The 23187-nt window shown below is 40.4% G+C and overlaps 2 protein-coding genes across 4 annotated transcripts in view; one reads left to right on the plus strand and one right to left on the minus strand.

Moving 5' to 3' along the window:
* The window catches only part of CHD1L (chromodomain helicase DNA binding protein 1 like), a 140399-nt gene that overhangs the window by 85587 nt on the left and 31625 nt on the right, over positions 1–23187 (minus strand). The window lies entirely within an intron of this gene.
* The window catches only part of FMO5 (flavin containing dimethylaniline monoxygenase 5), a 31358-nt gene that overhangs the window by 1458 nt on the left and 6713 nt on the right, over positions 1–23187 (plus strand). For all 3 annotated transcript variants that reach the window (XM_004779605.3, XM_004779604.3, XM_013049504.2), the window contains exons 3-6: positions 11850–12038; positions 16189–16351; positions 17130–17272; positions 20230–20429. In XM_004779605.3, coding sequence (XP_004779662.1) covers positions 11850–12038; positions 16189–16351; positions 17130–17272; positions 20230–20429 — 695 coding nt within the window. The remainder of the gene's footprint in view (positions 1–11849; positions 12039–16188; positions 16352–17129; positions 17273–20229; positions 20430–23187) is intronic.

The raw sequence follows: 23187 nt of genomic DNA on the forward strand, positions 1-23187 counted from the left end.
GTGATATATTAGCTGACTGATCATGTCTTTCTCAGGGTTTTGTGTTCTCAGCAGCCCAGCATGCTGATGTTGGTGAGAGTTGGGGCAATGGCTGGGTTTTGCAACTTCCACACCTTTACAGTGCCTCCTTAGCAGGGATCCCCAGTCTGGCATATGCGGTAATAGGAGTTACTGGTTGATCACACAAATGTGTTAAAGTCTGGGACAGTACTTTAGACTACTTGGCAAAAATGGTTTACCTGTTAGTAATTTCATCTGCTACATTAATATTCCATTTTTCCTTTCTACCAACACTGCTGCTTGGGGATTCTAGGAGAGCTGGGCCCTCCATACACTGTCATGACTTTTGGCTGGTCTTGCACATCATGACCTTTGATACGGGACCACAGCTAGAATTTCCCCACTCCCTCCCTACGGGCTATAGGGACACAACAGGTATAGGGGAAGGGGCATCTGGAGGATCTCCCTCCTCCACAGGTCCTAGTGGCACCTGCATTTCTAGTAGGCTGGTGGACAGGGTGCTCCTCTGCTGCAAATAGGCATGTCACTGAATCACAGTGGCAGGCTGAGCCATGGCAGACTGGAGTCAATGGAATGTATTCTCATCCCAACCCTTGATAGGCAGGGAAGTTCTGCCACAATGCACTCTTCCATAGGGACAGGCTTAACCTGGAGGGGTCCTTTAACACTGATAGGAGCTATTGCTCTATGGGAGTAGATAGGTTTTTGCTCTCTTCCAGAGCTGAGACCAAAATCCTGGGAGTACTCTCTCCTTCTCTTACTTTTGCTAGTGCCTAGCCCATATATTCCAGAATCACAGACACATCTAATTCAAATGGTAGTCCTGCTTGGGAGATGCCCAGAACTATAACCTGCTTTACAAGTATTTTGGCTTTTTCAAAGGCAGTTTGCTCTCTCTTTCCCAGTCCCACAAGTGCCCTTTCTTTACCAGGTGATATAAGGAATGGGGGCACTGTGCCAGGTGGGCAATAAAAGTCCTCCAAAGTCCCCAATCTTTACAAAGGCATCTTGTTCACAATATTAGGGGCTGGGAAGGCTTGCGCCTTATTGATCACAGCTTCTGGGAAAACACAAGTCTCATCTGACCAGACAGCTCCCAAAAACTTTATGGCAGAGCCTTGAGCCTGAATTTTTTGTGGGTTCACTGCCCATCCTCTTTCTCACATATGCTCCAGCAAAGCCTCCAGGCCTCCAGCAGAGGCAAATCTTCCCATGTTAACATTATTCTTTCTTTTTTTTTAAAAGATTTTATTTATTTATTTGACAGAGAGAGATCACAAGTAGGCAGAGAGGCAGGCAGAGAGAAAGAGGAGGAAGCAGGCTCCCTGCCGAGCAGAGAGCCTGATGTGGGACTCGATCCCAGGACCCTGAGATCATGACCTGAGCTGAAGGCAGCGGCTTAACCCACTGAGCCACCCAGGTGCCCAACATTATTCTTTTTTTAAAAGATTATTTATTTGACACAGAGAGAGAGAGAGAGAGAGAGAGAGACTGTGAGAGAGGGAATACAAGCAGGGGAAGTGGAAGAGGGAGAAGCAGTTTTCCTGTTGAGCAGGGAGCCCTATGTGGGGCTTGATCCCAGGACCCTGGGATGATGACCTAAGCCCAAGGCAGATGCTTAACGATGGAGCCACACAGGCGCTCCCCCCCCCCCCGCCCATGTTAACATTATATCATCGATGTAATGGATCCATTTTAGTGATGTGGGGGAGGAAAACAGGACAGGTCTCAGGCTACCATCCCATGACATATGGTGGGGCTATGAAGGGCACCTTGGGGAATCAGTCAAAGGACCCATTGTTGCCTCTCCCATGTAAATGCAAACTGGTCTTGTGACTCAATGGTCAGAGGTGTACAGACAAAAGGCATTTGCTAAGTCCAGCACAGCATGGTACGTTCCTAGGACTCTGACCAAGTTATCTAAGATGGTGGCAATGTTGGGCACAGCTGCATGGATGGGGAGAGGTGACCTTATTCAGTTCTTGGTAATGTGCTGTCATCCACCATGAGTGATGTGACTCTTTTACTGGCCACTCAGTGTAGTGCGGGTTGCTTATCCTATTTCCTGTTATGCCCCCCAGGCAATTTATATTGACAGTTACCACTCTACAGGGATGACAGGCTAACTGGTTCCCAGTTGATGTTTCCCCTTAGCACTGGTTTGATTACCCAGAGGCAGAATTCACCAGTGGAGATTTGCCCAAGTCCAGAGGAAAGGGTAAGAAGCTCCAAATGCCTGAGTCCAGCTTGCCAGTCAACTGGTGGTCATGGCCTCTTGATGGCCTCCTCCAATAATAAGATATTTCATGTTGTATTGCGAAATATGATGGGCTTTATGATTAAGTAATTAAACTTGCTAGAATTCAACTTGCTGCCCTCTTCTCAGCAGCCATCCCTCAAGTGCTATTCAGGTTCTTTCCCACCCCACCCCTGCAGGCTAGCAGCAAAATAGGACATAGGTATCAGGTTTTTGTCTATGAAAATGAAAATGGTATGGAGATCATTTTCATTTAATGACTTTTGCTGCTATCTGAAAGAGGGTAAATAATATTGGGGCGGGGGTGGAGTGTAACAAGACAACAAACATTAGAAAATATAAAGTAGGAAATTAAGAGTGGTTGTAAGTGATCTAGAATACTTGCTTACAGCTCCTTCCAGGGATCCCCTTTCCAGTCCTCTCTGACCTTATAGTCTTTTTTCTTTCCTTTTTTTCTCTTTCCTCCCTCCCTCCTTTCTTTCTCTCTCTCTATATACCTCTCTCCCCCTCTCCCTTCCTTTCTTTCTTTCCTTTCTCTGAATTCCAGTTCAATTTAAATAATTCTCTAGTAATCCTAGTCCTCAAGTAGAATATATATTCTGGCTGCCTTCTTTACTCTGAACTTTTCTTTCACTTAAAAAATCAAATTTAGTTCAAAGGCCTGTCTTCAGAAGAGGGCAGAGGGCACTGCAACTGGTATTTCTTGCCCTTCCATTTTACTCAGTTTTAAAATTGAGTTATTAATATGTACATCCATCCCTGCAACTTGTTACTAAGTTTAGTTATCATCTACTTAAAAGATAATTAAGCTAATTATATGCCGAAGAGTATCAGCTTCCTTTACTGATCTTCAAAGTGGCAGGCTTTCATTGGGTTTGCTTTTAAACTTACTTTCTAAACCAGTGAATGGAAATAAGGTGTCCAGATGTGTTTCATATTTCATACAAATATGTTGATCAGCCACTTAAAAATGGCTTCATAGAAGGGTACCCGGATGGTTCAATCAGTTGAGCGTCTGACTCTCGATTTCAGCTCAGGTCGTGTTCTCACGTTAAGGGATTGGGCCCCACTTGGGCTCCACTATGAGCATGGAGTCTGCTTGAGATTCTCTCTCCCTCTCCCCCTGCCCCTTCCACTCTTCTCTACATACATACATACATAAATGACTTCATAACATTATTTAGTTGAACAGCACTGTAGTCCTTTTGCATCATGGCTCTGTCTTGGGGAACAAACTTTTTTAAAAAAATATTTAATTAATTAATTTATTTGACAGAGAGAGAGAGAGAGAGATCACAAGTAGGCAAAGAGGCAGGCGGAGAGAGGGGGGGGAAGCAGGCTCCGTGATGAGCAGAGAGTCCCATGTGGGGCTCCATCCTGTGACCCTGAGATCATGACCTGAGCTGAAGGCTGAGGCTTAACCCACTGAACCACCCAGGTGCCCCAACAAACTCTATTTGGCAATAGTCCTTAGACCTAGACTAAATATCCCCTGGCAGAACACGCATGCCTCAGTGTTAGGCATGAATTGAAAAGGCTGTTCACTAGTGTTTGTAATTAATAGAAAATTATGCTTTTGAAATCCCGCCACAAAATAGTATAAAAGTTAAGTGCATAGCCTGGGTTCAAATCCTAGGTCTGTCCTCCTAGAAGTGTGACCTTAGGCCTCAGTGTACCTGTTTTCTTACCTTTGAGAAGGAGCTAATAGTAGCACCCATTGCATAGAGTATTATGGGGATTAAGTGAATGGATAATAATGTCAATCACTAATAACTATGCCAGGTGTACAATAGTGCTACATGCCATTGTTTTTACTATTCAGTAGGCCTGGAGTGGGGTCATGCTCCTGGTATCTTTGGTAAGCATTCTAGAAAGGCTTGTCAATAACTAATCAGGCAGTGAAATAAGTTCAGGTCCCCATTCTACCTGCTTATCAGGTTTCTGGCTTTTACCTGCAAAGTGGTTTAAACTTGTTCTCTGTTAAAAACTTAACCCGAGATTTTTTTTCTGAGTATCCACTTGGCAAAATTTCAACACCATATGAACTGCTTCCTTGAAACTAAAGAAGTTGTATTTTGTCTTAACTCTTAACTACATCTTGTCCATTATATTTTCTTAACTACATCTGTGTCCATTATATTATATACCATATGTAATATATTTTACACACATATATATACATACATACACATGTGCACACCCACACCATTATATTTCCAGAGCCAAGTGTGATGTCTGGCACATGGTAGGTGCCAAATATATATGTTTTTATAAATAAATCCTTGAAAAGCATAATGTCTTGAGGAGCTGCTTAAAACACTTGTGGAAACAAGAGACCTTCATTCTCATGTACATTCCACAGTTACACAATTGTGGATCCTGAGGTATTATAAACATCCATTAATTGTGGATTAAATATGTTTTACATGTCGATGCTGTTTTCCTCAAGAATTTCCTCTGAGACCTACTTCTCTACCACCCCCTGGTTGGTTTGTTATTTGGAGTCCTGCTCTTCCCCACTTCCCTAATTCTTCTGTAATTCACTGGGGGTTTCATACATAGCATCGTTCCAAGCACTTTGGACGTCCTCCATTGCTGCCAGGTGTCCAATAAGACAGGACTCAGGGCTGCCCTTTTCCTTTTCTTGTGACAGGTCCTAGAGACTCAGTATACATCCATAATTCTTTTCTCAGATACCATCACTTGCATTTTCCTATCTTCCTTCCTCTTTTTCTGTTCCACCTGCCAAGCAGGAGTATATGATTTACTCTCCACTTGCCTCCTTCTTATTATTGCTGAATACTTTCTAGTAATAATTATAAGTTTTCAAGACATGAATTTCAGTCAATTCTTAGTCTTCTCTTAACAATAGATCAGACTGATGGTGGAAACTAGGTGCTAATGTGAAACATATCATTTTGATTTTTCATTCTTTAATATTACTTTATGAATGAAATAGCTTTAAAATGATAAATTCCTTATGAATGCTGAGGATTTAATAAACAGTTAATGCTGGAAATGTTTTTTTAAGATTCTTTAGTCCATCTGAATTTTTAAAATCCTTAAAACATACCAAAGCAGTGCTTCTCAAACTTTAATGTGCATATAAATTACCAGTGAGCATGTGACTCTTGATCTCAGGGTTTTAAGTTTGAGCCCCACGTCGGGTGTAGAGATTACTTAAAAATAAAATCTTAAAAAAAAAGAGTATACATAATATAAATCAGTAATATAAAAAAGATAACAAGTAGATGCAATATAATATAAAATTAAAACAAAATAAAATATAAATTGAGTAATAAATACCTTTAGACGAATAGGCTTTTAAAAATTCTTAAATTTATCAACTCTCTCCCCTCCAAATGAATGAATGAATAGACAAATGAATGAATGCATAAACACTTAGAAGGTAGAAAGCAGTGGTTCTCAGCACTGGCTGTACTTTAAAGAATCACCTGGGAGACTTTAACAAATAATGATGTCAGACCATCGAGAAGTTGTGGTTTTATTGGCCTATGATGCCAATAAAACTCTCCACTACTTATTTCTAATGTGCAGCTGGTGTGGAGACCTTTGCCCTATAGTTTTTAGCCCTAGCTTCCCAGGTGTTAAATGACGATGACATGGTATCTTTGGGAAAAAAAAAAAAAGAATCAGTAACTATATTGGACTTCGGACTTTGTTAGATGATGTGGAAATAGATAAACTCCTGTCACTGTCCTCAAGCATTTTGCAGTTTAGCTAAGAATGTGTTGATGGGATAAACTCTTGTGCCCTGGGCTTTCTGGGGCCGCACACCACCTCTTCCCAGCAGATCTCAACCTTGTCTCCATATTAGACAAGGAGTAATTAAAACAGGGTCTTTGGGAGTAGGGACCAGGGATTAGTGTTTTTTTAGAGTTTCCCAGATTATTCCAATGTGCAGACAAGTTTGAGAACAGTCCTAAGAGAGCCTCTGTTGCATGGAATTCTGAATCTGTCAAAAGAACAGAAGAGCAACAGTACTTCTGTTCTCGTTGCTTGTATGAACTTCCTGTTCATACGTGAGTCATGTGCTGAGGCAGGAAATACAATCAAGGTATATTTGTAGAGGTAAATGTATTAATTGATGGTAGGAAAATTAAAAACCCTGGTGCAGCAGCTTCTTTTTCCACTCACTGACCCAACATTGCTCTGTTTCCACTCTCTTTTAGAAAAAGCAGTGGGTTGGTGTGCCTGGGTGGCTCAGTCTTTAAGTGGCTGCCTTCAGCTCAGGTCATTGGTCCCGAGTCCTAGGGTCAGGGGATCAGCTCCGCATCTGGCTCTCTGCTCAGTGGGAAGCCTGCTTTTTCCTCTCCCTCCACTCGCCCTGCTTGTGTGCTCTCTCTTTCCAGTGCTCTCTCTCTCTCTCTGTCTCTCTGTCAAATAAATAAATGAAGTATTTTAAAAAATTTAAAAAAAAAAAAAAAAAGCAATGGGTTGACACAGTGGTAAACCCTACCTGGGATCCAATAAGGTGTTTGGAAGAGCTTGATTTTTTTTTTTTTTTTTTAAGATTTTACTTATTGGGGCACCCGGGTGGCTCAGTGGCTTGGGCCTCTGCCTTTAGCTCAGGTCATGATATCCGGGTCTTGGGATCGAGTCCCGCATCGGGCTCTCTGCTCGGCAAGGAGCCTGCTTCCTCCTCTCTCTCTGCTAGCCTCTCTGCCTACTTGTGATCTCTCTCTGTCAAATAAATAAAATAAAATAAAAGATTTTATTTATTTATTCACAAGGGACCGAGAGAGGGAAAGAGAGTCAGAGGGAGAAGCAGGCTTCCCACAGAGCAGGGAGCCTGAGGCAGGACTCAATCCGAGGACCCTGCGATCACAACCTAAGCTGAAGGCAGATGCTTAACTGATTGAGCCACCCAGGTGTCCCTTGATGGTTTTGCTGGCCCAAGACACTTTGCTGTGTTAGTGACAACAAAAAGAATATAAATATATGAGCTTTGCCACAGGGGTAAGATCTGCGATGCATTTAGCTCTGTGAACCGAACAGACCTGCTCTAGAAAGCATGGTTCTACTCTTTGTACTAAACTTTGCATTAGTATTTTTGTATTCTTTGGGTAAATACCTTGTAGTGCAATTGCTGGGTCATTGGGTAGTACTATTTTTTTTTAATTTAATTTTTTTTTCAGTGATCCATAATTCATTGTTTATGCACCACACCCAGTGCTCCATGCAATACATGCCCTCCTTAATACCTACCACCGGGCTCACCCAACCCCCCAATCCCCTTCCCTCCAAAATCCTCAGTTTGTTTCTCAGAGTCCATAGTCTCTCATGGTTTGTCTCCCCCTCCAATTTCTCCCAAGTTCTATTTTTAACTGTTTGAGGAACCTCCATACTATTTTCCCCAAATAGCCAAAGCAACCTTGAAAATGAAAAGCAAAACAGTAGGCATCACATTTCCACACTCCAAGTTATATTACAAAGCTGTAGTGATCACGATAGTATGGTACTGGCACACAAATAGACACATAAAACAAAAGCATAGAATAGAAAACCCAGAAAGGGACCCACAACTATATGGGCAATTAATCTTTGACAAAGCAGGAAAGGATATCCAATGTAAAAAAGTCTCTTCAAAAAATGGTGTTGGGAAAATTAGACAGCAACACGTAAAAGAATGAAACTGGACCACTTTCTTACCTTACACATAAAAATAAATTCAAAATGGATGAAAGACCTAAATGTGAGACATGAAACCATAAAAATCCTAGAAAAGAACATAGGCAGCAACCTCTTTGACACAGGCCATAGCAATTTCTTTCTAGATATGTTTCTTAAGGTAAGGGAAACAAAAGTAAAAATAAACTACTGGGACTTCATCAAAATAAAAAGCTTCTGCACAGCAAAGGAAACAGTCAACAAAACTAAAAAGGCAGCCCATAAAATGGGAGAAGATATTTGCAAATGGTATCTCTGATAAGGTTTAGTATCCCAAACCTATAAAGAACATATCAAACTCAACACCCAAAAAACAAATAATCCAATTAAAAAGTGGGCTGAAGACACGAATAGATATTTTTCCAAAGAAGACCTACACATGGCCAAAAGACACATGAAAAGATGCTCAAAATCACTAATCATCAGGGAAATACAGATCAAAACTACAATAAGGTATCAGCTCACACACAACAGGTGTGATGGCCAAAATCAACAACACAAGGAATAACAGGTATCGTTGAGGATGTGGAGAAAGGGGAACTCCCTTGCATTGTTGGTGGAAATGCAGTCTGATATAGCCACTATTCTTTTTCTTGTCTTATTACATCAACTAGGAATTCTATTACAGTGTTGATTAGGAATGATGAGAGAGGACATCTTTGCCTTGTTCCCAATTTTAAGGGGTGAATTGTCCATTTTCTCACATTAAATTATGATGTTAGCTGTGGGTATTTTGTAGATTTTTTAATCAAATTGAAGACATTTTTCTCTAAGTTTGCTGAAGTTTCTTTTTTTTTTAAATCATGAATGGGTGTTGTATAAACATTTCAACAAAAACAAAAGAAAAAATACTACCTCCTTAATAAATCAACTTGTTTTTTCTATTTTCACATTTTATTGACTTAAAATAAATAAAATATACTCAGAGAAAACCATCTGACAGGGGAGATGTTATACCATGCATAATTATATAAACATGGATAAATATAGGTAATATATAATTGCCCCATGCAGACATAATTTTATATATTTGGTGGTCAGAATGTGAATCTAATTTTGTAATATTAATTTTTTTACTACAAATTTTTTTTTTACTAAAAGTTATATTATAGGCCATTTTCAATGTTCCTACCAACCTAGATTTGAAAATTTTAGTTTCTCCAAATTCATGTTCCATAATTTAGTCATTAATTCATTTCAAAGCACTTATTGAACATCTACTATATATCAGGCACTGTCTTGATATACATCCTATTCTCAGGTACGTCACAGTCATAGATATATATGCAGAATAATACAGTGTTAAGTTTAAGTTGCCTTTGAGAGCTTAGAGGTGAATGGGACATCTAACTCTGTGGGGAAAACAGGAAAGTCTTCTTCAAAGAAGTACCATTTGATGAGACTCTTGAATGATAGGAATTTTCCAAATGAAGATGTAGTAATAAGTACTTTTAAAGTTGTGAAAGGGCCACTCACTTGTACCCCACTTCAGATACCAGTCACAAATCCAGGTTTTTACTTATACTTCTGACCAACTGGCTATAAATCAGAGGTTCTCATGACTCCCTCCTTGGTTTTGATTAATTTGCTATAGTGGCTCACAGAACTCAGGAAACCCATTACTCACTAGGTTACCAGTTTACTATGAAAGGATAAAACTCAAAACAGCCAAATGGAAGAAGTGCATAGGACAAGTTATGAGGACAGGACATAGAGCTTTTGTGTTTTTCTGAGTACTCTATTCTCCCTGCATCTCCTCAGCTTCACCAAACTGGAATTTCCCTAAACCCCATGATTTTGGGTTTTTATGGAAGCTTCATTGTAGGCACGGTTGATGACATCATTAAATCATGATCATCAACAATTTATTCAACTTCTAGCCCCTCTCCCCTCCCCAAAGGCCAGTGGTGGGACGTGAGGTGGGACTGAAATTTCCAGCCCTGTAATCACTTGGTTGGCTCCTTTTTAACTTTTTTTTTTTAAATATTTTATTTATTTATTAGACACAGAGAGAGAGAGATCACAAGTAGACAGAGCGGGGGAAGGGCCCGCTGCTGAACAGAGAGAGCCCAATGTGGGACTTGATCCAAGGACCCTGAGATCATGACCTGAGCAGAAGGCAGAGGCCTAACCCACTGAGCCACCCAGGCGCCCCCCCCTTTTTTTTTCTTAAGAGAGAGAGAGCGTTCGTGGTTGGTGGGGGAGGCAGAAGGAGAGGGAGAGAAAGAATCTCAGACTACCCACTCAGCAGGGAGTCCAATGCGGGGCTCAATCTCACAACCCAGAGCCAAAATCAGGAGTGGAATTCTTAACTGACTTGAGCCACCCAGGCTCCTATCCTTGACAATCAGCCCCTATCCTTAAGTGCTTTCCGAAAGTTACCTCATTAACACAACAAAAGATATATTTATCATTCTTAACACTTAGGAAATTCCAAGGGTTTGGGGAGCTATAAGTCAGGAACTGTAGGCAGGTCCACATATATATGCAAAATATATACAAAGACCAAATGCATATGAGAGATATATGTCACTATATTACAGGCACTTAGCTTATTTCTTTTCTGTAAGTGATGCAGTCATTAACATCATTTAACATAACTTTGTCTACTATGCTGAATATTTCTTAAAAAGCTAAGTAAGATTCAAGGATTTTCATATACTTGTCATATTGCTCTCCAGAAAACACTGTACTAACTTCACTCTCTCCAGCATAAGTTCCCATTTCTTAAGTTTCTGTTTGTGCTAACACCAAGTAATAGTCTTTTAAATGAGTAAAAATGAGGTAATACGGAACATATGCTGGACAGAATAGAAGTTAGTAGTGTTTCCTGGAGAACAGTCTTGCCAGTGTACAACAACCCTTGAAACTCACCTAGGCTTTGAAATATATAAAAATTTTTAAGACTATTATTCAAGTAAACAGTTCTCACTTGGAGTCTCATGTCATTGCAATTAGGTGACAGCTGAGACTGTGTATCTGCTATGGTCTCTTTGTTCACATGTTTAGAACTTTAGCTGGCATAAATGAAATTTCTGGGGGCCGGCTACACATCTCTGTATCCCAGAAATTCTCTTCACATGTCTGACTTGGGCTTACTCACAGATTGGTGACTTAAGGTAGCTGGACTTTTTACATATCTGCTGACTTCTACCAGATCGAGCTTTCTAAGACACAGAGGGAAGAAGCTGCAAGACTAGTTAGAACTGTCTTGGAAGCTATTCAGTATCATTCCCCAACTGGATACTTTTGGTCAAAAGCAAGTCACAAAGGCAACTCAGATTCAAAGGGAAGAGACTACTCATAAGGACACAAATACTGGGAGATGTGGAGGGGTGTGTGTGTCTTTTTTTTTTTTTTTTTTAAGATTTTATTTATTTATTTGACAGACAGAGATCACCAGTAGACAGAGAGGCAGGCAGAGAGAGAGAGAGAGGAGGAAGCAGGCTCCCTGCGGAGCAGAGAGCCCGATGTGGGGCTCAATCCCAGGACCCTGGGATCATGACCTGAGCTGAAGGCAGAGGCTTTAACCCACTGAGCCACCTGTGTGTGTCTTTTAATTGGCATTTCTTTCAGAAAACTTTTTCAAATATTTACTGACTGTTAAAAAATCATGAAGTGGGGCACCTGGGTGGCTCAGTGGGTTAAAGCCTCTGCCTTCGGCTCAGCTCGTGATCCCAGGGTCCTCAGGTCGTGATCCCAGGGTCCTGGGAATCGAGCCCATGTCAGCAGGAGCCTGCTTTACCCCCCACCCCCACTCTCTCTGCCTGCCTCTCTGCCTACTTGTGATCTCTGTCTGTCAAATGAATAAATAAAATCTTTTTTAAAAAGTCATGAAGTTAATTCTCAAGTTGCTATGAATGTTTCTTATTTAATGCAGGAAAATCCCGAAGAAGGAAGGGCCAGTATTTACAAATCAGTGATCATCAACACATCTAAGGAGATGATGTGCTTCAGTGACTATCCCATCCCAGATCATTATCCTAACTTCATGCACAACTCCCAAGTCCTCGAGTATTTCAGGATGTATGCCAAAGAATTTGATCTTCTGAAGTATATTCGATTTAAGGTAGGGAATTTTGTGGATGTCTTTGTGTTTGAAGTTGTTTGTCAAGTAAATAAATAATGTGGCTTCATTAATCAGTGCTTATGTGTAAAGAATGCTTTAATATGCTCATATATCTATCCTATCCAGACAAAGACTCTGTTCTTTTGTCTTCTCTGTGCCTGAAATACATCCATAGAAAGGTCCTTTTTCTATATATTTTGGCTGCAGATCCTAGAAGCCACTGGCCAGGATGTTTTCATTCCTTCATTTCATACTATTTGATTGCAATAAAACAAATGAGGGGAAGTGTTTTCCTGGTCAGAAAGGGGAACTGACAGGTATGGAAACCTCAAAACAACTCTGGGTCCACCACAACTTATCTGCTACTGCTTAACTCCTTTATACTTTCTGATGTACTTGCCAATGCATTTTTTAAAAAATTTTATTTCAATTAGCCAACATATCCTTAGTCTCAGATGTAGTGTTCAGCAATTTATCAGTTGCATACAATACCCACTGCTCCTCACATGACACCAATGCATTATTTTTATGTGATCACAAACAACCTAATGAAGCAGTTATTGGGAAATTACTAAGGAAACCAAGAAGTTAACTGTGGTGTAGAAGGAAGAACACTGAAATGGGGAACAAAAACTTGAGTTCTAGTTTTTGCTCTACCCCTAATCAATTTGTAACTTCAGAAAGTAAGTTCCTCAACTTTGATGTCTCTTGTTTTGTTGTTTGTAAAAGATGATGATTATATTAGATCACTTCAATGGTTCTTTCCTGTTAGGTCTTCCATGATTTTTCTATCATTTTTTTCCCAAAGATTTTATTTCATTTGTTCATGAGAAATAGAGAGAGAGGGAGAAGCAATCTCCCCATGGAGAAGGACCACAATTAGGACTCAACCCTAGGACCCTGGTCTCACAACCTGAGCCAAAGACAGATGCTTAACTGACTGAGCCATCCAGGCACCCGATTTTTCTATCATCTTAACCATGGCCATAGAAGAATACATATTTCTGACAGCTGGAAAAAAGCCTAAATCTTCTACCTTTTTTACCCCTTGTGACGAGAACTACTAGGATCTACTCTCTTAACAACTTTCAAATAGGGCGCCTGGGTGGCTCAGTGGGTTAAGCCTCTGCCTTCAGCTCAGGTCATGGTCTTGGGGTCCTAAGGTCGTGTCCCGCATCGGGCTCTCTGCTTGGTGGGGAGCCAGCTTCCCCCCTCTCTCTGTCTACTTGTGATTTCTCTCTCTGTATATCAAATAAATAAATAAAATCTTTAAAAAAACCCCAACTTTCAAAGATACCATATGGCAGTATTATCTATAGTCATCATATTATACATTATTATACCCCCAGTACTTATTTATCTTATAACTGGAATTTTGTACCTCTTGACCACCAGCATCGAATTCCCCACCCCCACCTCCCTTCTACCTTCTACCTTCTTCTTCTTTTTTTTTTTAAGATTTTATGTATTTATTTGACAGACAGAGATCACAAATAGGCAGAGAGGCAGGCTGGGGGGTTGGTGGGAGTGGTGGTGGGAGAAGAAGCAGGTTCTCCTCTGAGCAGAGAGCCTGATGCAGGGCTTGATCCCAGGACCCTGAGATCAGGACCTGAGCTGAAGGCAGAGGCTTTAACCCACTGAGCCACTCAGGCGCCCCTCCCTTCTACCCTTTAATTAGTCTGCTAAATCATGACTTTTTTTATTTAACAATTTAACAATGATAATAAAATGGTAATATCCAGTGACAGCTCCCAAAATAAGTAATTTATAGCTCAGTGACTTCCCTTCATTTGTTAAACACATTAAACAAATTTGTTACCATAATAATCAGTGGAGATACAAAGACCAAAAAAAAAAAAAAAAAAAAAAATCAATGATTTCATAGCCTCATTAAGAAGGTAAAAAAAAGAAGAAAAAAAGTTTCTGTAAATTTAACTAATAAAAGTAAAGAGTAACAGGGTAATAAATCCCATAGAGATTTATATATTGTTAGCTAAGAGGAACGGTACTTAACCCATTAGGGCATGAGACAATAGGCATCAGGGAAGTTTTCTTAGAGGAGATATGTAAGCTAAATATTCAAAGGTAAATAGGAATCTGCCAAAGGAAGAAGGAATAAAAGTATGACCAATGCAGAGACACAAACCTGTGTAAAACCAAGAACCTTACAGAAAAGAACTCTAAATAATGCAGGATGGCTTGAGTTCTAGGTAGTATCTCTAGGAGTCTACCAAGACATTATGGTCAGAGACACTAGAACCACATAGGAATACATTCTTTTTTTCTTTTTTTAAAAATTTTTTCAGTGTTCCAAGATTCATTGTTTATGTACCACACCCAATACATTCTTAATGTTTCCCTAGGCTGGACAGAATAACCCTTTTTTTTTTTTTAAAGATTTTATTTTGAAAGACCTCTCCCCCAGAAAGCCCCCTCCCCTAGAAGATAGATAGGATAACTAACCGCTTGTTTGCTTTTCTGTGAACCGCTGGCTTTTAGGTGTAGATTAGGTTATTAATTGCGTGATTAATCGCTCTCTTGCCCTTCTGTAACTGCTTGGCTTATAGAAATAATGTAGAAGCCATGATGGCGTTCCTCCCTTCCCCCTTCTTGTTCCCCTCTCCCGCCTCTCCCTTCGCGCGCAGGCCCTCATAACCAATCAGCTTGTTCCCCCTTCCCGCCGCTCTCTTCCCGCGTGCGGGTCCTCAGAGCCAATCAGCAAAACCCAAGTATGCCTTTTTCAAAAGTTCAAATCGTCCACCAATCAGTTGCACCCCACCCAAAACTTGTTTGTACCTTCCTATAAAAGACCCCGCTTCACTCCGGTCGGTGTGCTCGGTTAGCTGGAGCTGCCGAACACCCGCCGGTACCTGCGCAACAATAAACCTCTTGCTGATTGCATCCAGTGGCAGTGTTGGATTCTTGGGTAAGGGGATCCGCGGGTCTTTCAATTTATTTATCAGAGAGAGGGGGGGGAGAGAGCGAGCACAGGCAGACAGAATGGCAGGCAGAGGCAGAGGGAGAAGCAGGCTCCCTGCCGAGCAAGGAGCCCCATGTGGGACTCGATCCCAGGACGCTGGGATCATGACCCGAGCCGAAGGCAGCTGCTTAACCAACTGAGCCACCCAGGTGTCCCCAGAATAACCCTTTAAAAAAATTTTTTTTATAAACATATAATATATTTTTATCCCCAGGGGTACAGGTCTGTGGATCGCCAGGTTTACACACTTCACAGCACTCACCATAGCACATACCCTCCCCAATGTCCATAACCCCACCCCCCTTCTCCCAACCCCCTCCCCCCAGCAACCCTCAGTTTGTTTTGTGAGATTAAGAGTCACTTATGAGAATAACCCATTTTTTAAACCAAAAATTATACCACTGGCTATCCCATCTGCAGCCTCTTTTTTTTTTTTAAGATTTTTTTTTTTTTTTGACAGAGATCACAAGCAGGCAGAGAGTCAGGCAGAGTAGGGGAAGCAGGCTCCCTGCTGAGCAGAGAGTGGGATACCGGGGCTCGATCCCAGGACCCTGAGATCATGAACTGAGGCATAACCCACTGAGCCACCCAAGTACCCCTTGCAGTCTCTTTCTTAATAATTACTTGTAACATGGGCATTTATGGGAGCCAAAGAGAGATTCATTTATATAAAATATGAGTCACTGAGATGTTTTTATACTCTAAGAAAGAGAGTCCTATGACTCAGTCACAAGTTTAAGCCTAGAGTGAGAACAGGACTTGGGATAAGAAGATATCAGAGGGTCCCAGGATGTCTGGGGGCCAGGGGAGGAATAGGCATTTAGTGCATGGAGTCCTTTAGAAGCACAGGGGAAACCCAAGTTCTATTCAAGTGTTGCAGGACATCTGAGGGCATGGTCTAAGAGAATGAGTGATTTGCACTGTTCTAGAAGCAGAGGAGAGTGCAACATTAACCTGCCAACTCCCTGCCTTGTGGGAGTTTTCTCACTCTGACCACAGCCCCAGACAGAAAAGTTCCTATGTGTGGAATACGAAAATCAAAGATCCCGCAAGAGCTCTCTTATGTGATACCAGGCCTTTGTGTAACACTCTGCAAAGAGAGTCATGTTGAGGAAGATGTCCACTGTATTGGCTGTGGTTAGTCTCCTGAGCTATCACTTTTCTTTTCAGACCACTGTGTGCAGTGTGAAGAAGCGGCCTGATTTCTCCACTTCAGGCCAATGGGAAGTAGTCACAGAATCTGAAGGGAAAAAGGAGGTAAACGTCTTTGATGGAGTCATGGTTTGCACTGGCCATCACACCAATGCTCATTTACCCTTGGAAAGCTTTCCTGGTGAGTAGCCTACGAGGAAGGAAACACTTGAACCGTGCCTGTGACCTGATCTCAGAGGAAAAGGAGGGTTGTGGCCTGAGTGATCCCCACCTAAGGATGAGATAAGGCTTATCCTAATTCTACACGTTCCCCTGAAAGATGTTGGGGCAACTGTGATTAGTGCTCTTTGGGAGGTAAAAATAACCTTAGTTTTGGAACCTAGAGAAAAATTAGAAGGCTCTATCTTTGGTTTCATAATAACCTTGGTTTTTCTAAAGATCAAAAGAAGGAACATGGGACTTGATCCATATTAGGTTGAATAAGGACTTTTTCAGCAATCAAGGGAACAAACAAATATTGAGTTTCTAAGGAAGAAATGAAAACTTAAAGAATTTAATTATAGTTTTTGACCTGGATTTTCATTTTGAAAAAAAAAAAAAAGTACTTTAGTGTAATCTAGAGTATTAGAAAACATATATACTCCAATTGAAATGGGAGTAGGTATTTAAAGATGAAAAGACAAAAGAGAAAGGTATTCTGCAGCAGTTTGGATTTGGGAATCTACCAGTCCAAAATACAAACAGATCCTGAGGTGAGCATACTATCTGTGATAAGGAAATCACAAGGTTCTTCTCTGAGACTATGAGAAAACAGGCAAAAATAGAAAGGCAAGCATGTAGCTGAATAGAGGGAGAATATAGATGTGTGCTTAAACTCTACACACTGCCAGCAAAATGAATGTTTCAGCGAATAATAGCAGATAAACCTCATCCGATAATTATTTTCCCTTCTTTTGCAGGAATTGATAAATTCAAAGGACAGTACTTCCACAGCCGAGACTATAAGAATCCAGATATTTTCACCGGAAAGAGAGTCATTATAATTGGCATTGGGAATTCGGGAGGGGACCTGGCTGTGGAAATTTGCCACACAGCCAAGCAGGTTTGAATTAGTAAATTATTTTCTTTGCTGCATCAAGGAAGCTGTATGTAGACCCAACAAAGAGTATGAATACCTCTGCCCACAGCCTATCAGTGCCAGTGGCAAGCAGGACTTGGCTCCGTTGTCTTGGTTGGCAACATTATGACGATGAGATGATGGAGCCAACATTCCCTGTTAGATTCCCATCATTCAGTTGACTTCACACTACAGAATCCCAATGATCCCAGTCAGCTGTCTCTTCTGAATATGCCTCTGACTTTGAAGACCAAGCAGTAGCTTGAGGAGCTTGGTTGAGTGCAGCATTCAGAGTGTGGCACCTGTTGAGGCTAGTGGAAGTGCCACACTCTCATATAAAGGAAAGCATGCTGGTTTAGTGGAAGGTTTTGGATTCATAGGATGGTGGGGGAGTTTTTCTCTTCACTCCCCAAATGGAAAATAGAATCAGTCTAACCTTTCCAAAGATAATGTGGATATCAGTATGAAAAGCATCCATGCTGTAGCATGTGCAAGTTCACCCCAGTCTTTGCATACAGTTAGGTATCAGAATGACATTCACTCTAAAGCAATTTCTACATCCTAGAATTTTTTTGTTTTGTCTTGTTTTTTTTGGGTCCTGATTTGCACTCCAGTGTTAAAAAAGACCTGAGCTGTTTTGTTTTTTGTATCATATATTTTGAGCTGGAAAGAAAATGTCTTCATTATAAATTCCTAGAAAAAGACATGTCATTTTATATCTTGTTATTCATGTCTTTATTGAATAACTTTATTGGCAATAGGTAAATGGTCATTTTCCAGCAACTTTACTTAAGCTGTGTTTCTTCACATATATGTTTAAAATTTTTTTAAAATAGAAGTTTAATGCCACACCTTTGTTAAATGACCTTTATCCAGAAATTCTATTCAGTAACACTTCTCAGTATTATCCCCATCTGTCACCACAAAAGTAATTTCATGTTACCCCATAAATTAATTCAACAAGTTTATCAGTAAATAGGTATATAAACAAAATAGGTTAAAAATGTGTATAGGTATTATGATAAAAGAGTATGTAAGGTATATGATGGTGACCCAAAGCATGAGTCTTCTTTTATAGCGCTGGCATATCAAATGGTCAGTTATAAGGGAGTTGGGCCTTCCATGCACTGAAGAGCTATAGATTGCCAAAGAACAAAGCATTCAGAGTGGATGGAGATAAGGTAGCTGTGTCTGAGAATGCCTGGGGACAACTCATGGCACAGCCATGTCTGCCTGGCAGGGGTGACACTAGCACACTTCTAATGCTAAGTCAAAGAAACTCAGTTGCTGGGTTCTAACTTTTTGCTTTACATATTAAATTGTATTTATTAGAATTTGTTTGTAGATCAAAAAGTTTAATGGACCTATACATTTCAGCCTATCAAGGAAGTTTTGGTATAATAAATTTTGTGGTATAATATTTTTGTGAAAACACCCATTTCTTATAAAACAACTGTCCTTATATTTTTTCTTATAAATCCAGATTTGTAAATATGGTATTTGCTTAAAACAAGCTATAGATGGGAAACCGAAATGAGAACTATGACGATAGCCATTAGGCATCTATTAAGTGTTTACTATATGCCCCACCCTTTGCAGAACCACTATTTAATTCTCACAATAGCCTTGTGATGTATTATTGTCACTGCTTTATATATAGGGAATCTTTTAATTGAGACCCTGAGCATTTACTCACATACTTATGTAATAAAAATTATACAGGCTATGCACAAACCTGTGTGATTCCTAAGACCATGCATGCTTTTTCAACTGTACTTAATCATCAGAGCGTGTAAGGTTACCATCAGTGAGAATCTATGAGTGAAGTATGTTATTATCCCTCTGTAGACTGGACACCTTTTTATATGAGAGTTTACAGACAAAAGACTATAAAGCAGGTACTTATGTACCTTACAATTATGGAAACTATCTCCAGAGAGTTTTGTAGAGAAAGTGATACGTTCACCAGGTAATTGAATGTCAGAACTCAGCTCCAAGCCTGCAGAGAACACATAAAGACTGACCAGCTTCCTGTTGTTCTACTAGTGATCTGCAGCTTTTCCATAAAATAATCAGTGCAACACTTCTTCAAGCACAGGCCTGGGGGTCATCAGATCTGGGTTGGAAAGTCAACTCTGCCACTTACTAACTGTACGATTTCAGCAAGTTATTCATTTTCTCCATGGCTGTCATCCATAAAATGGGGACCATAATATCTACTTCAAGAGGTTGTTGTATTGATTAAGTAAGACTATAGATAAAGGACCAGCACAGTGACTTACAGGTCACAATTCTCAATAAATGGAAGCAACGAGGATGTTGGGTTGGATGGTGGGTTGGGGAGACTGAAAGATGTCTACACTGTACCTCCCACTCTGGAGGAAACACATTTGCAGAGACAGAAATAAGAGTGTAAAAAGTTTAATATCAATATAAATGATAAATAACAGGGGTTTTTGGTAATATGCAAATAATGTCAAAGCAAAAGAGACTGAGGGTTTCAGATTAAATGATGTCCAATTGCTTTCAGTTCTACTGCTCCTTGATTTTAAATGAGTTGGACAGGTTAAGTACTAGAGAAGTTCAAAGGACAGAGAGAAAATTGTCAGGCAGAATGGTTAGTGGTGTCTTATGGAGGAGGCATACTTATCTGGATCTTGACAATAAATAGGCTTTGGAGAATTAAAAGGATAGGTGGCTTTTCAAGCAGGCATAATGACATTAAACAGAAATGCAGTCATGGTTGAGAGAAAGACACATTCTTGGTCAGTGAATGTACTAATTTAATTGTATACTTAGTGTTTGAAAAGAAAAATTGCAGGAAATAAAAAAAGACCATGCAAGGGCTAAAAAGACAGACAAACTAGTTTGAACTTAATCTTGAAGAGAGCTATTATGAGGAAAGAATGACAAAAGCAAACAATTTTTTCCCCATGCCCCAGGTTTTCCTCAGTACCAGGAGAGGGGCTTGGATTCTGAATCGTGTAGGAGACTTTGGATATCCTTTTGATGTGTTATTCTCTTCTCGATATAAATACTTTCTTTCGAAGATTTGTGGTCGATCATTGGTAAACAGTGTTTTGGAGAAAAAGTTGAACCAAAGGTTTGACCACGAAATGTTTGGCCTAAAGCCGAAACACAGGTATGTTGCCATAATGTAAGTAGAGCAGTGATGGCCAACGCACAAGAATAAGGACTTCACATGGGATAACAGTAGAACTACTTCTACCCATACATTAAGAAAATACACATATCTGGGGCATCTGGGTGGCTCAGTGGGTTGAGCCTCTGCCTTCCGCTCAAGTTGTGATCTCGGGGTCCTGGGATCCAGCTCCACATCGGGCTCTCTGCTCAGCGGGGAGGTCTGCTTCCCCCTCTCTCTTTGCCTACTTGTGATGTCTCTCTCTCTGTCAAATAAATAAATAAAATCTTTTTTAAAAAAAAAGAAAGAAAAAGAAAATACACATATCTGAAATCAGATTTCTACTTTGCCCCTTATAGAAGTCTAAGATCTACTGATCTGTAATCATCAGCCTGTGATTCTCCTTGGCATTAACCATTTTATCATTTCCTCAAACACAGGTTCTTTTTACATGATACCCAGTAACAATAAAATGGTAGCATATAGCAGTAAATTATTCATTCATCCCACAAACATTGAGCACCTGCTATGAGCCAAGCATTATACTGCACACGAGAATACAGAGACTAAAGGCCTAATAGTAACTAATACAAATAATAACACCTTAATTTTCTGAAGATTTAATATAAGACAAGCACATTGCTAACTGAGTTCTGTGTATGATCTCATTTATTTTTTTTTTAAAGATTTATTTATTTGACAGAGATAGATCACAAGTAGACAGAGAGGCAGGCAGAGAGAGAGGAAGGGAAGCAGGCCCTCCGCCAAGCAGAGAGCCCGATGTGGGACTCGATCCCAGGACCCTGAGATCATGACCTGAGCCGAAGGCAGCGGCTTAACCCACTGAGCCACCCAGGCGCCCCTGTGTATGATCTCATTTAATCCTCACAACAACTCTATAGGTTAGAACTATTTTTTTTTTTAAAGATTTTATTTATTTATTTGACAGAGAGAGATCACAAGTAGGCAGAGAGGCAGGCAGAGAGAGAGAGAGAGGAGGAAGCAGACTCCCTGCCGAGCAGAGAGCCCGACGCGGGACTCGATTCCAGGACCCTGTGATCATGACCTGAGCCGAAGGCAGCGGCTTAACCCACTGAGCCACCCAGGTGCCCCTATTTTTTTTTTTTTAAGATTTTATTTATTTATTTGTCAGAGACAGAGTGAGCGAGAGCGAGCACAGGCAGACAGAGTGGAAGGCAGAGTCAGAGGGAGAAGCAGGCTCCCTGCGGAGCAAGGAGCCCGATGTGGGACTCGATCCCAGGATGCTGGGATCATGACCTGAGCTGAAGGCAGCTGCTTAACCAACTGAGCCACCCAGGCGTCCCAGAACTATTTTTTTTTTTTTTAATTGCTAGTTTGCAGATATAAAAACTGACACTTAGAGAAACTAATTTCTATGAGGTTACACAATAAATAAATGTCAGACTTGAGAAATGGATCTTACCTTAAATAGTCTAAGGAGAAGACAGGCAATAGAATATGATAAATGCATGGAGAGCTGTGGGGATATGAAGTATGGGAGTCCTCACACAGGAAGGTCGACTGAAATAATTTCTAGAGGCTGATTTTTTTTTTTAAGATTTATTTATTTACTTACTTACATGAGAGAGAGTGTGTGACAGAGGAAACGGTCAGAGGGAGAAGCAGACTCCCTGCCGAGCGGGAAGCCTGATGTGGGACTCCATCAGGGACTCCAGGATCATGACCCGCGCCAAAGGCAATCACTTAACCAACTGAGCTACCCAGGCACCGTAGAGGCTGATTTTTAAATGCTTTTTTCCAACTCTTTATTTTCTTTAGTGTTCAGATGTATTTACTCCAAAATAGTAAGTACAATGAGTACACATGATACCTTTCACTTAGATTCACCCATCAACAGTTTGCTGTATTTGCTTCCTCTCTCTCTCTCCCTCTCTAAAGATAGATAAATCCCCACATATAGAGAGCATCCATCCATCCATAGATACATATATACATATTTTTTCCTGAACCATTTCAGAGTAAGTCACAGTCACTAGGACACCTTATCCTACATTCTTCAACATATTAAGAAATGGGCTATTCTCCCACACAAACGTAACAGAGACCACACAGGAAATTCAGCATTGATAAAATACATTATCTAATATATCAGACATTTAGGTTTCCTAAATTGTCCCCAAAATATTTATGGCTCTTATATTTTTAAATCTAGGATCCTTTCAGGTATTAGCCAATTGCATTTAAATGTTAGGTCTCTTTAATTTCTCTTCATCTGAAATAATTCACCATTTTTCAACATAGACTTTTATAAAAGAATTGAGCCAATTGTTTTATAGAAAAATCTCTAAGTTTGGACTTGCATAGTTGTTCCACCTTTACTATATTCTGGTTAAACATTTTGGCACAAATACTCATAGGTTATATTGTACCTTCTTGGTGGATCACACCAGCATCCACATGATACGAGTTTATCCTGTACTAATGTTAAATTTGATCAGTTGGATAAGGTGGCACCTATAAAATAAATAAATAAATAAATAAATAAATAAATATGTTTTATTTATTTATGAGAGAGAGAGAGGGGACACACAAGCAGGGAAGGGTTAGAGGGAGAAGCAGACTCCCCACTGAGCAGGGAGCCAGATGCAGGCCCTGATCCCAGGACTCTGAGATCATGACCCGAGCCAAAGACAGATCCTTAACCAACTGAGCCACCCAGGTGCCCCTGTCTTCTCTTTCACTGACATCCAGGCCCCAACGTCTGCTCTGAGATCCT

Source organism: Mustela putorius, unplaced genomic scaffold, assembly GCF_011764305.1.
Source record: "Mustela putorius furo isolate JIRA1106 unplaced genomic scaffold, ASM1176430v1.1 tig00000585_pilon_pilon_pilon, whole genome shotgun sequence".
Classification (NCBI taxonomy): Eukaryota; Metazoa; Chordata; class Mammalia; order Carnivora; family Mustelidae; genus Mustela; species Mustela putorius.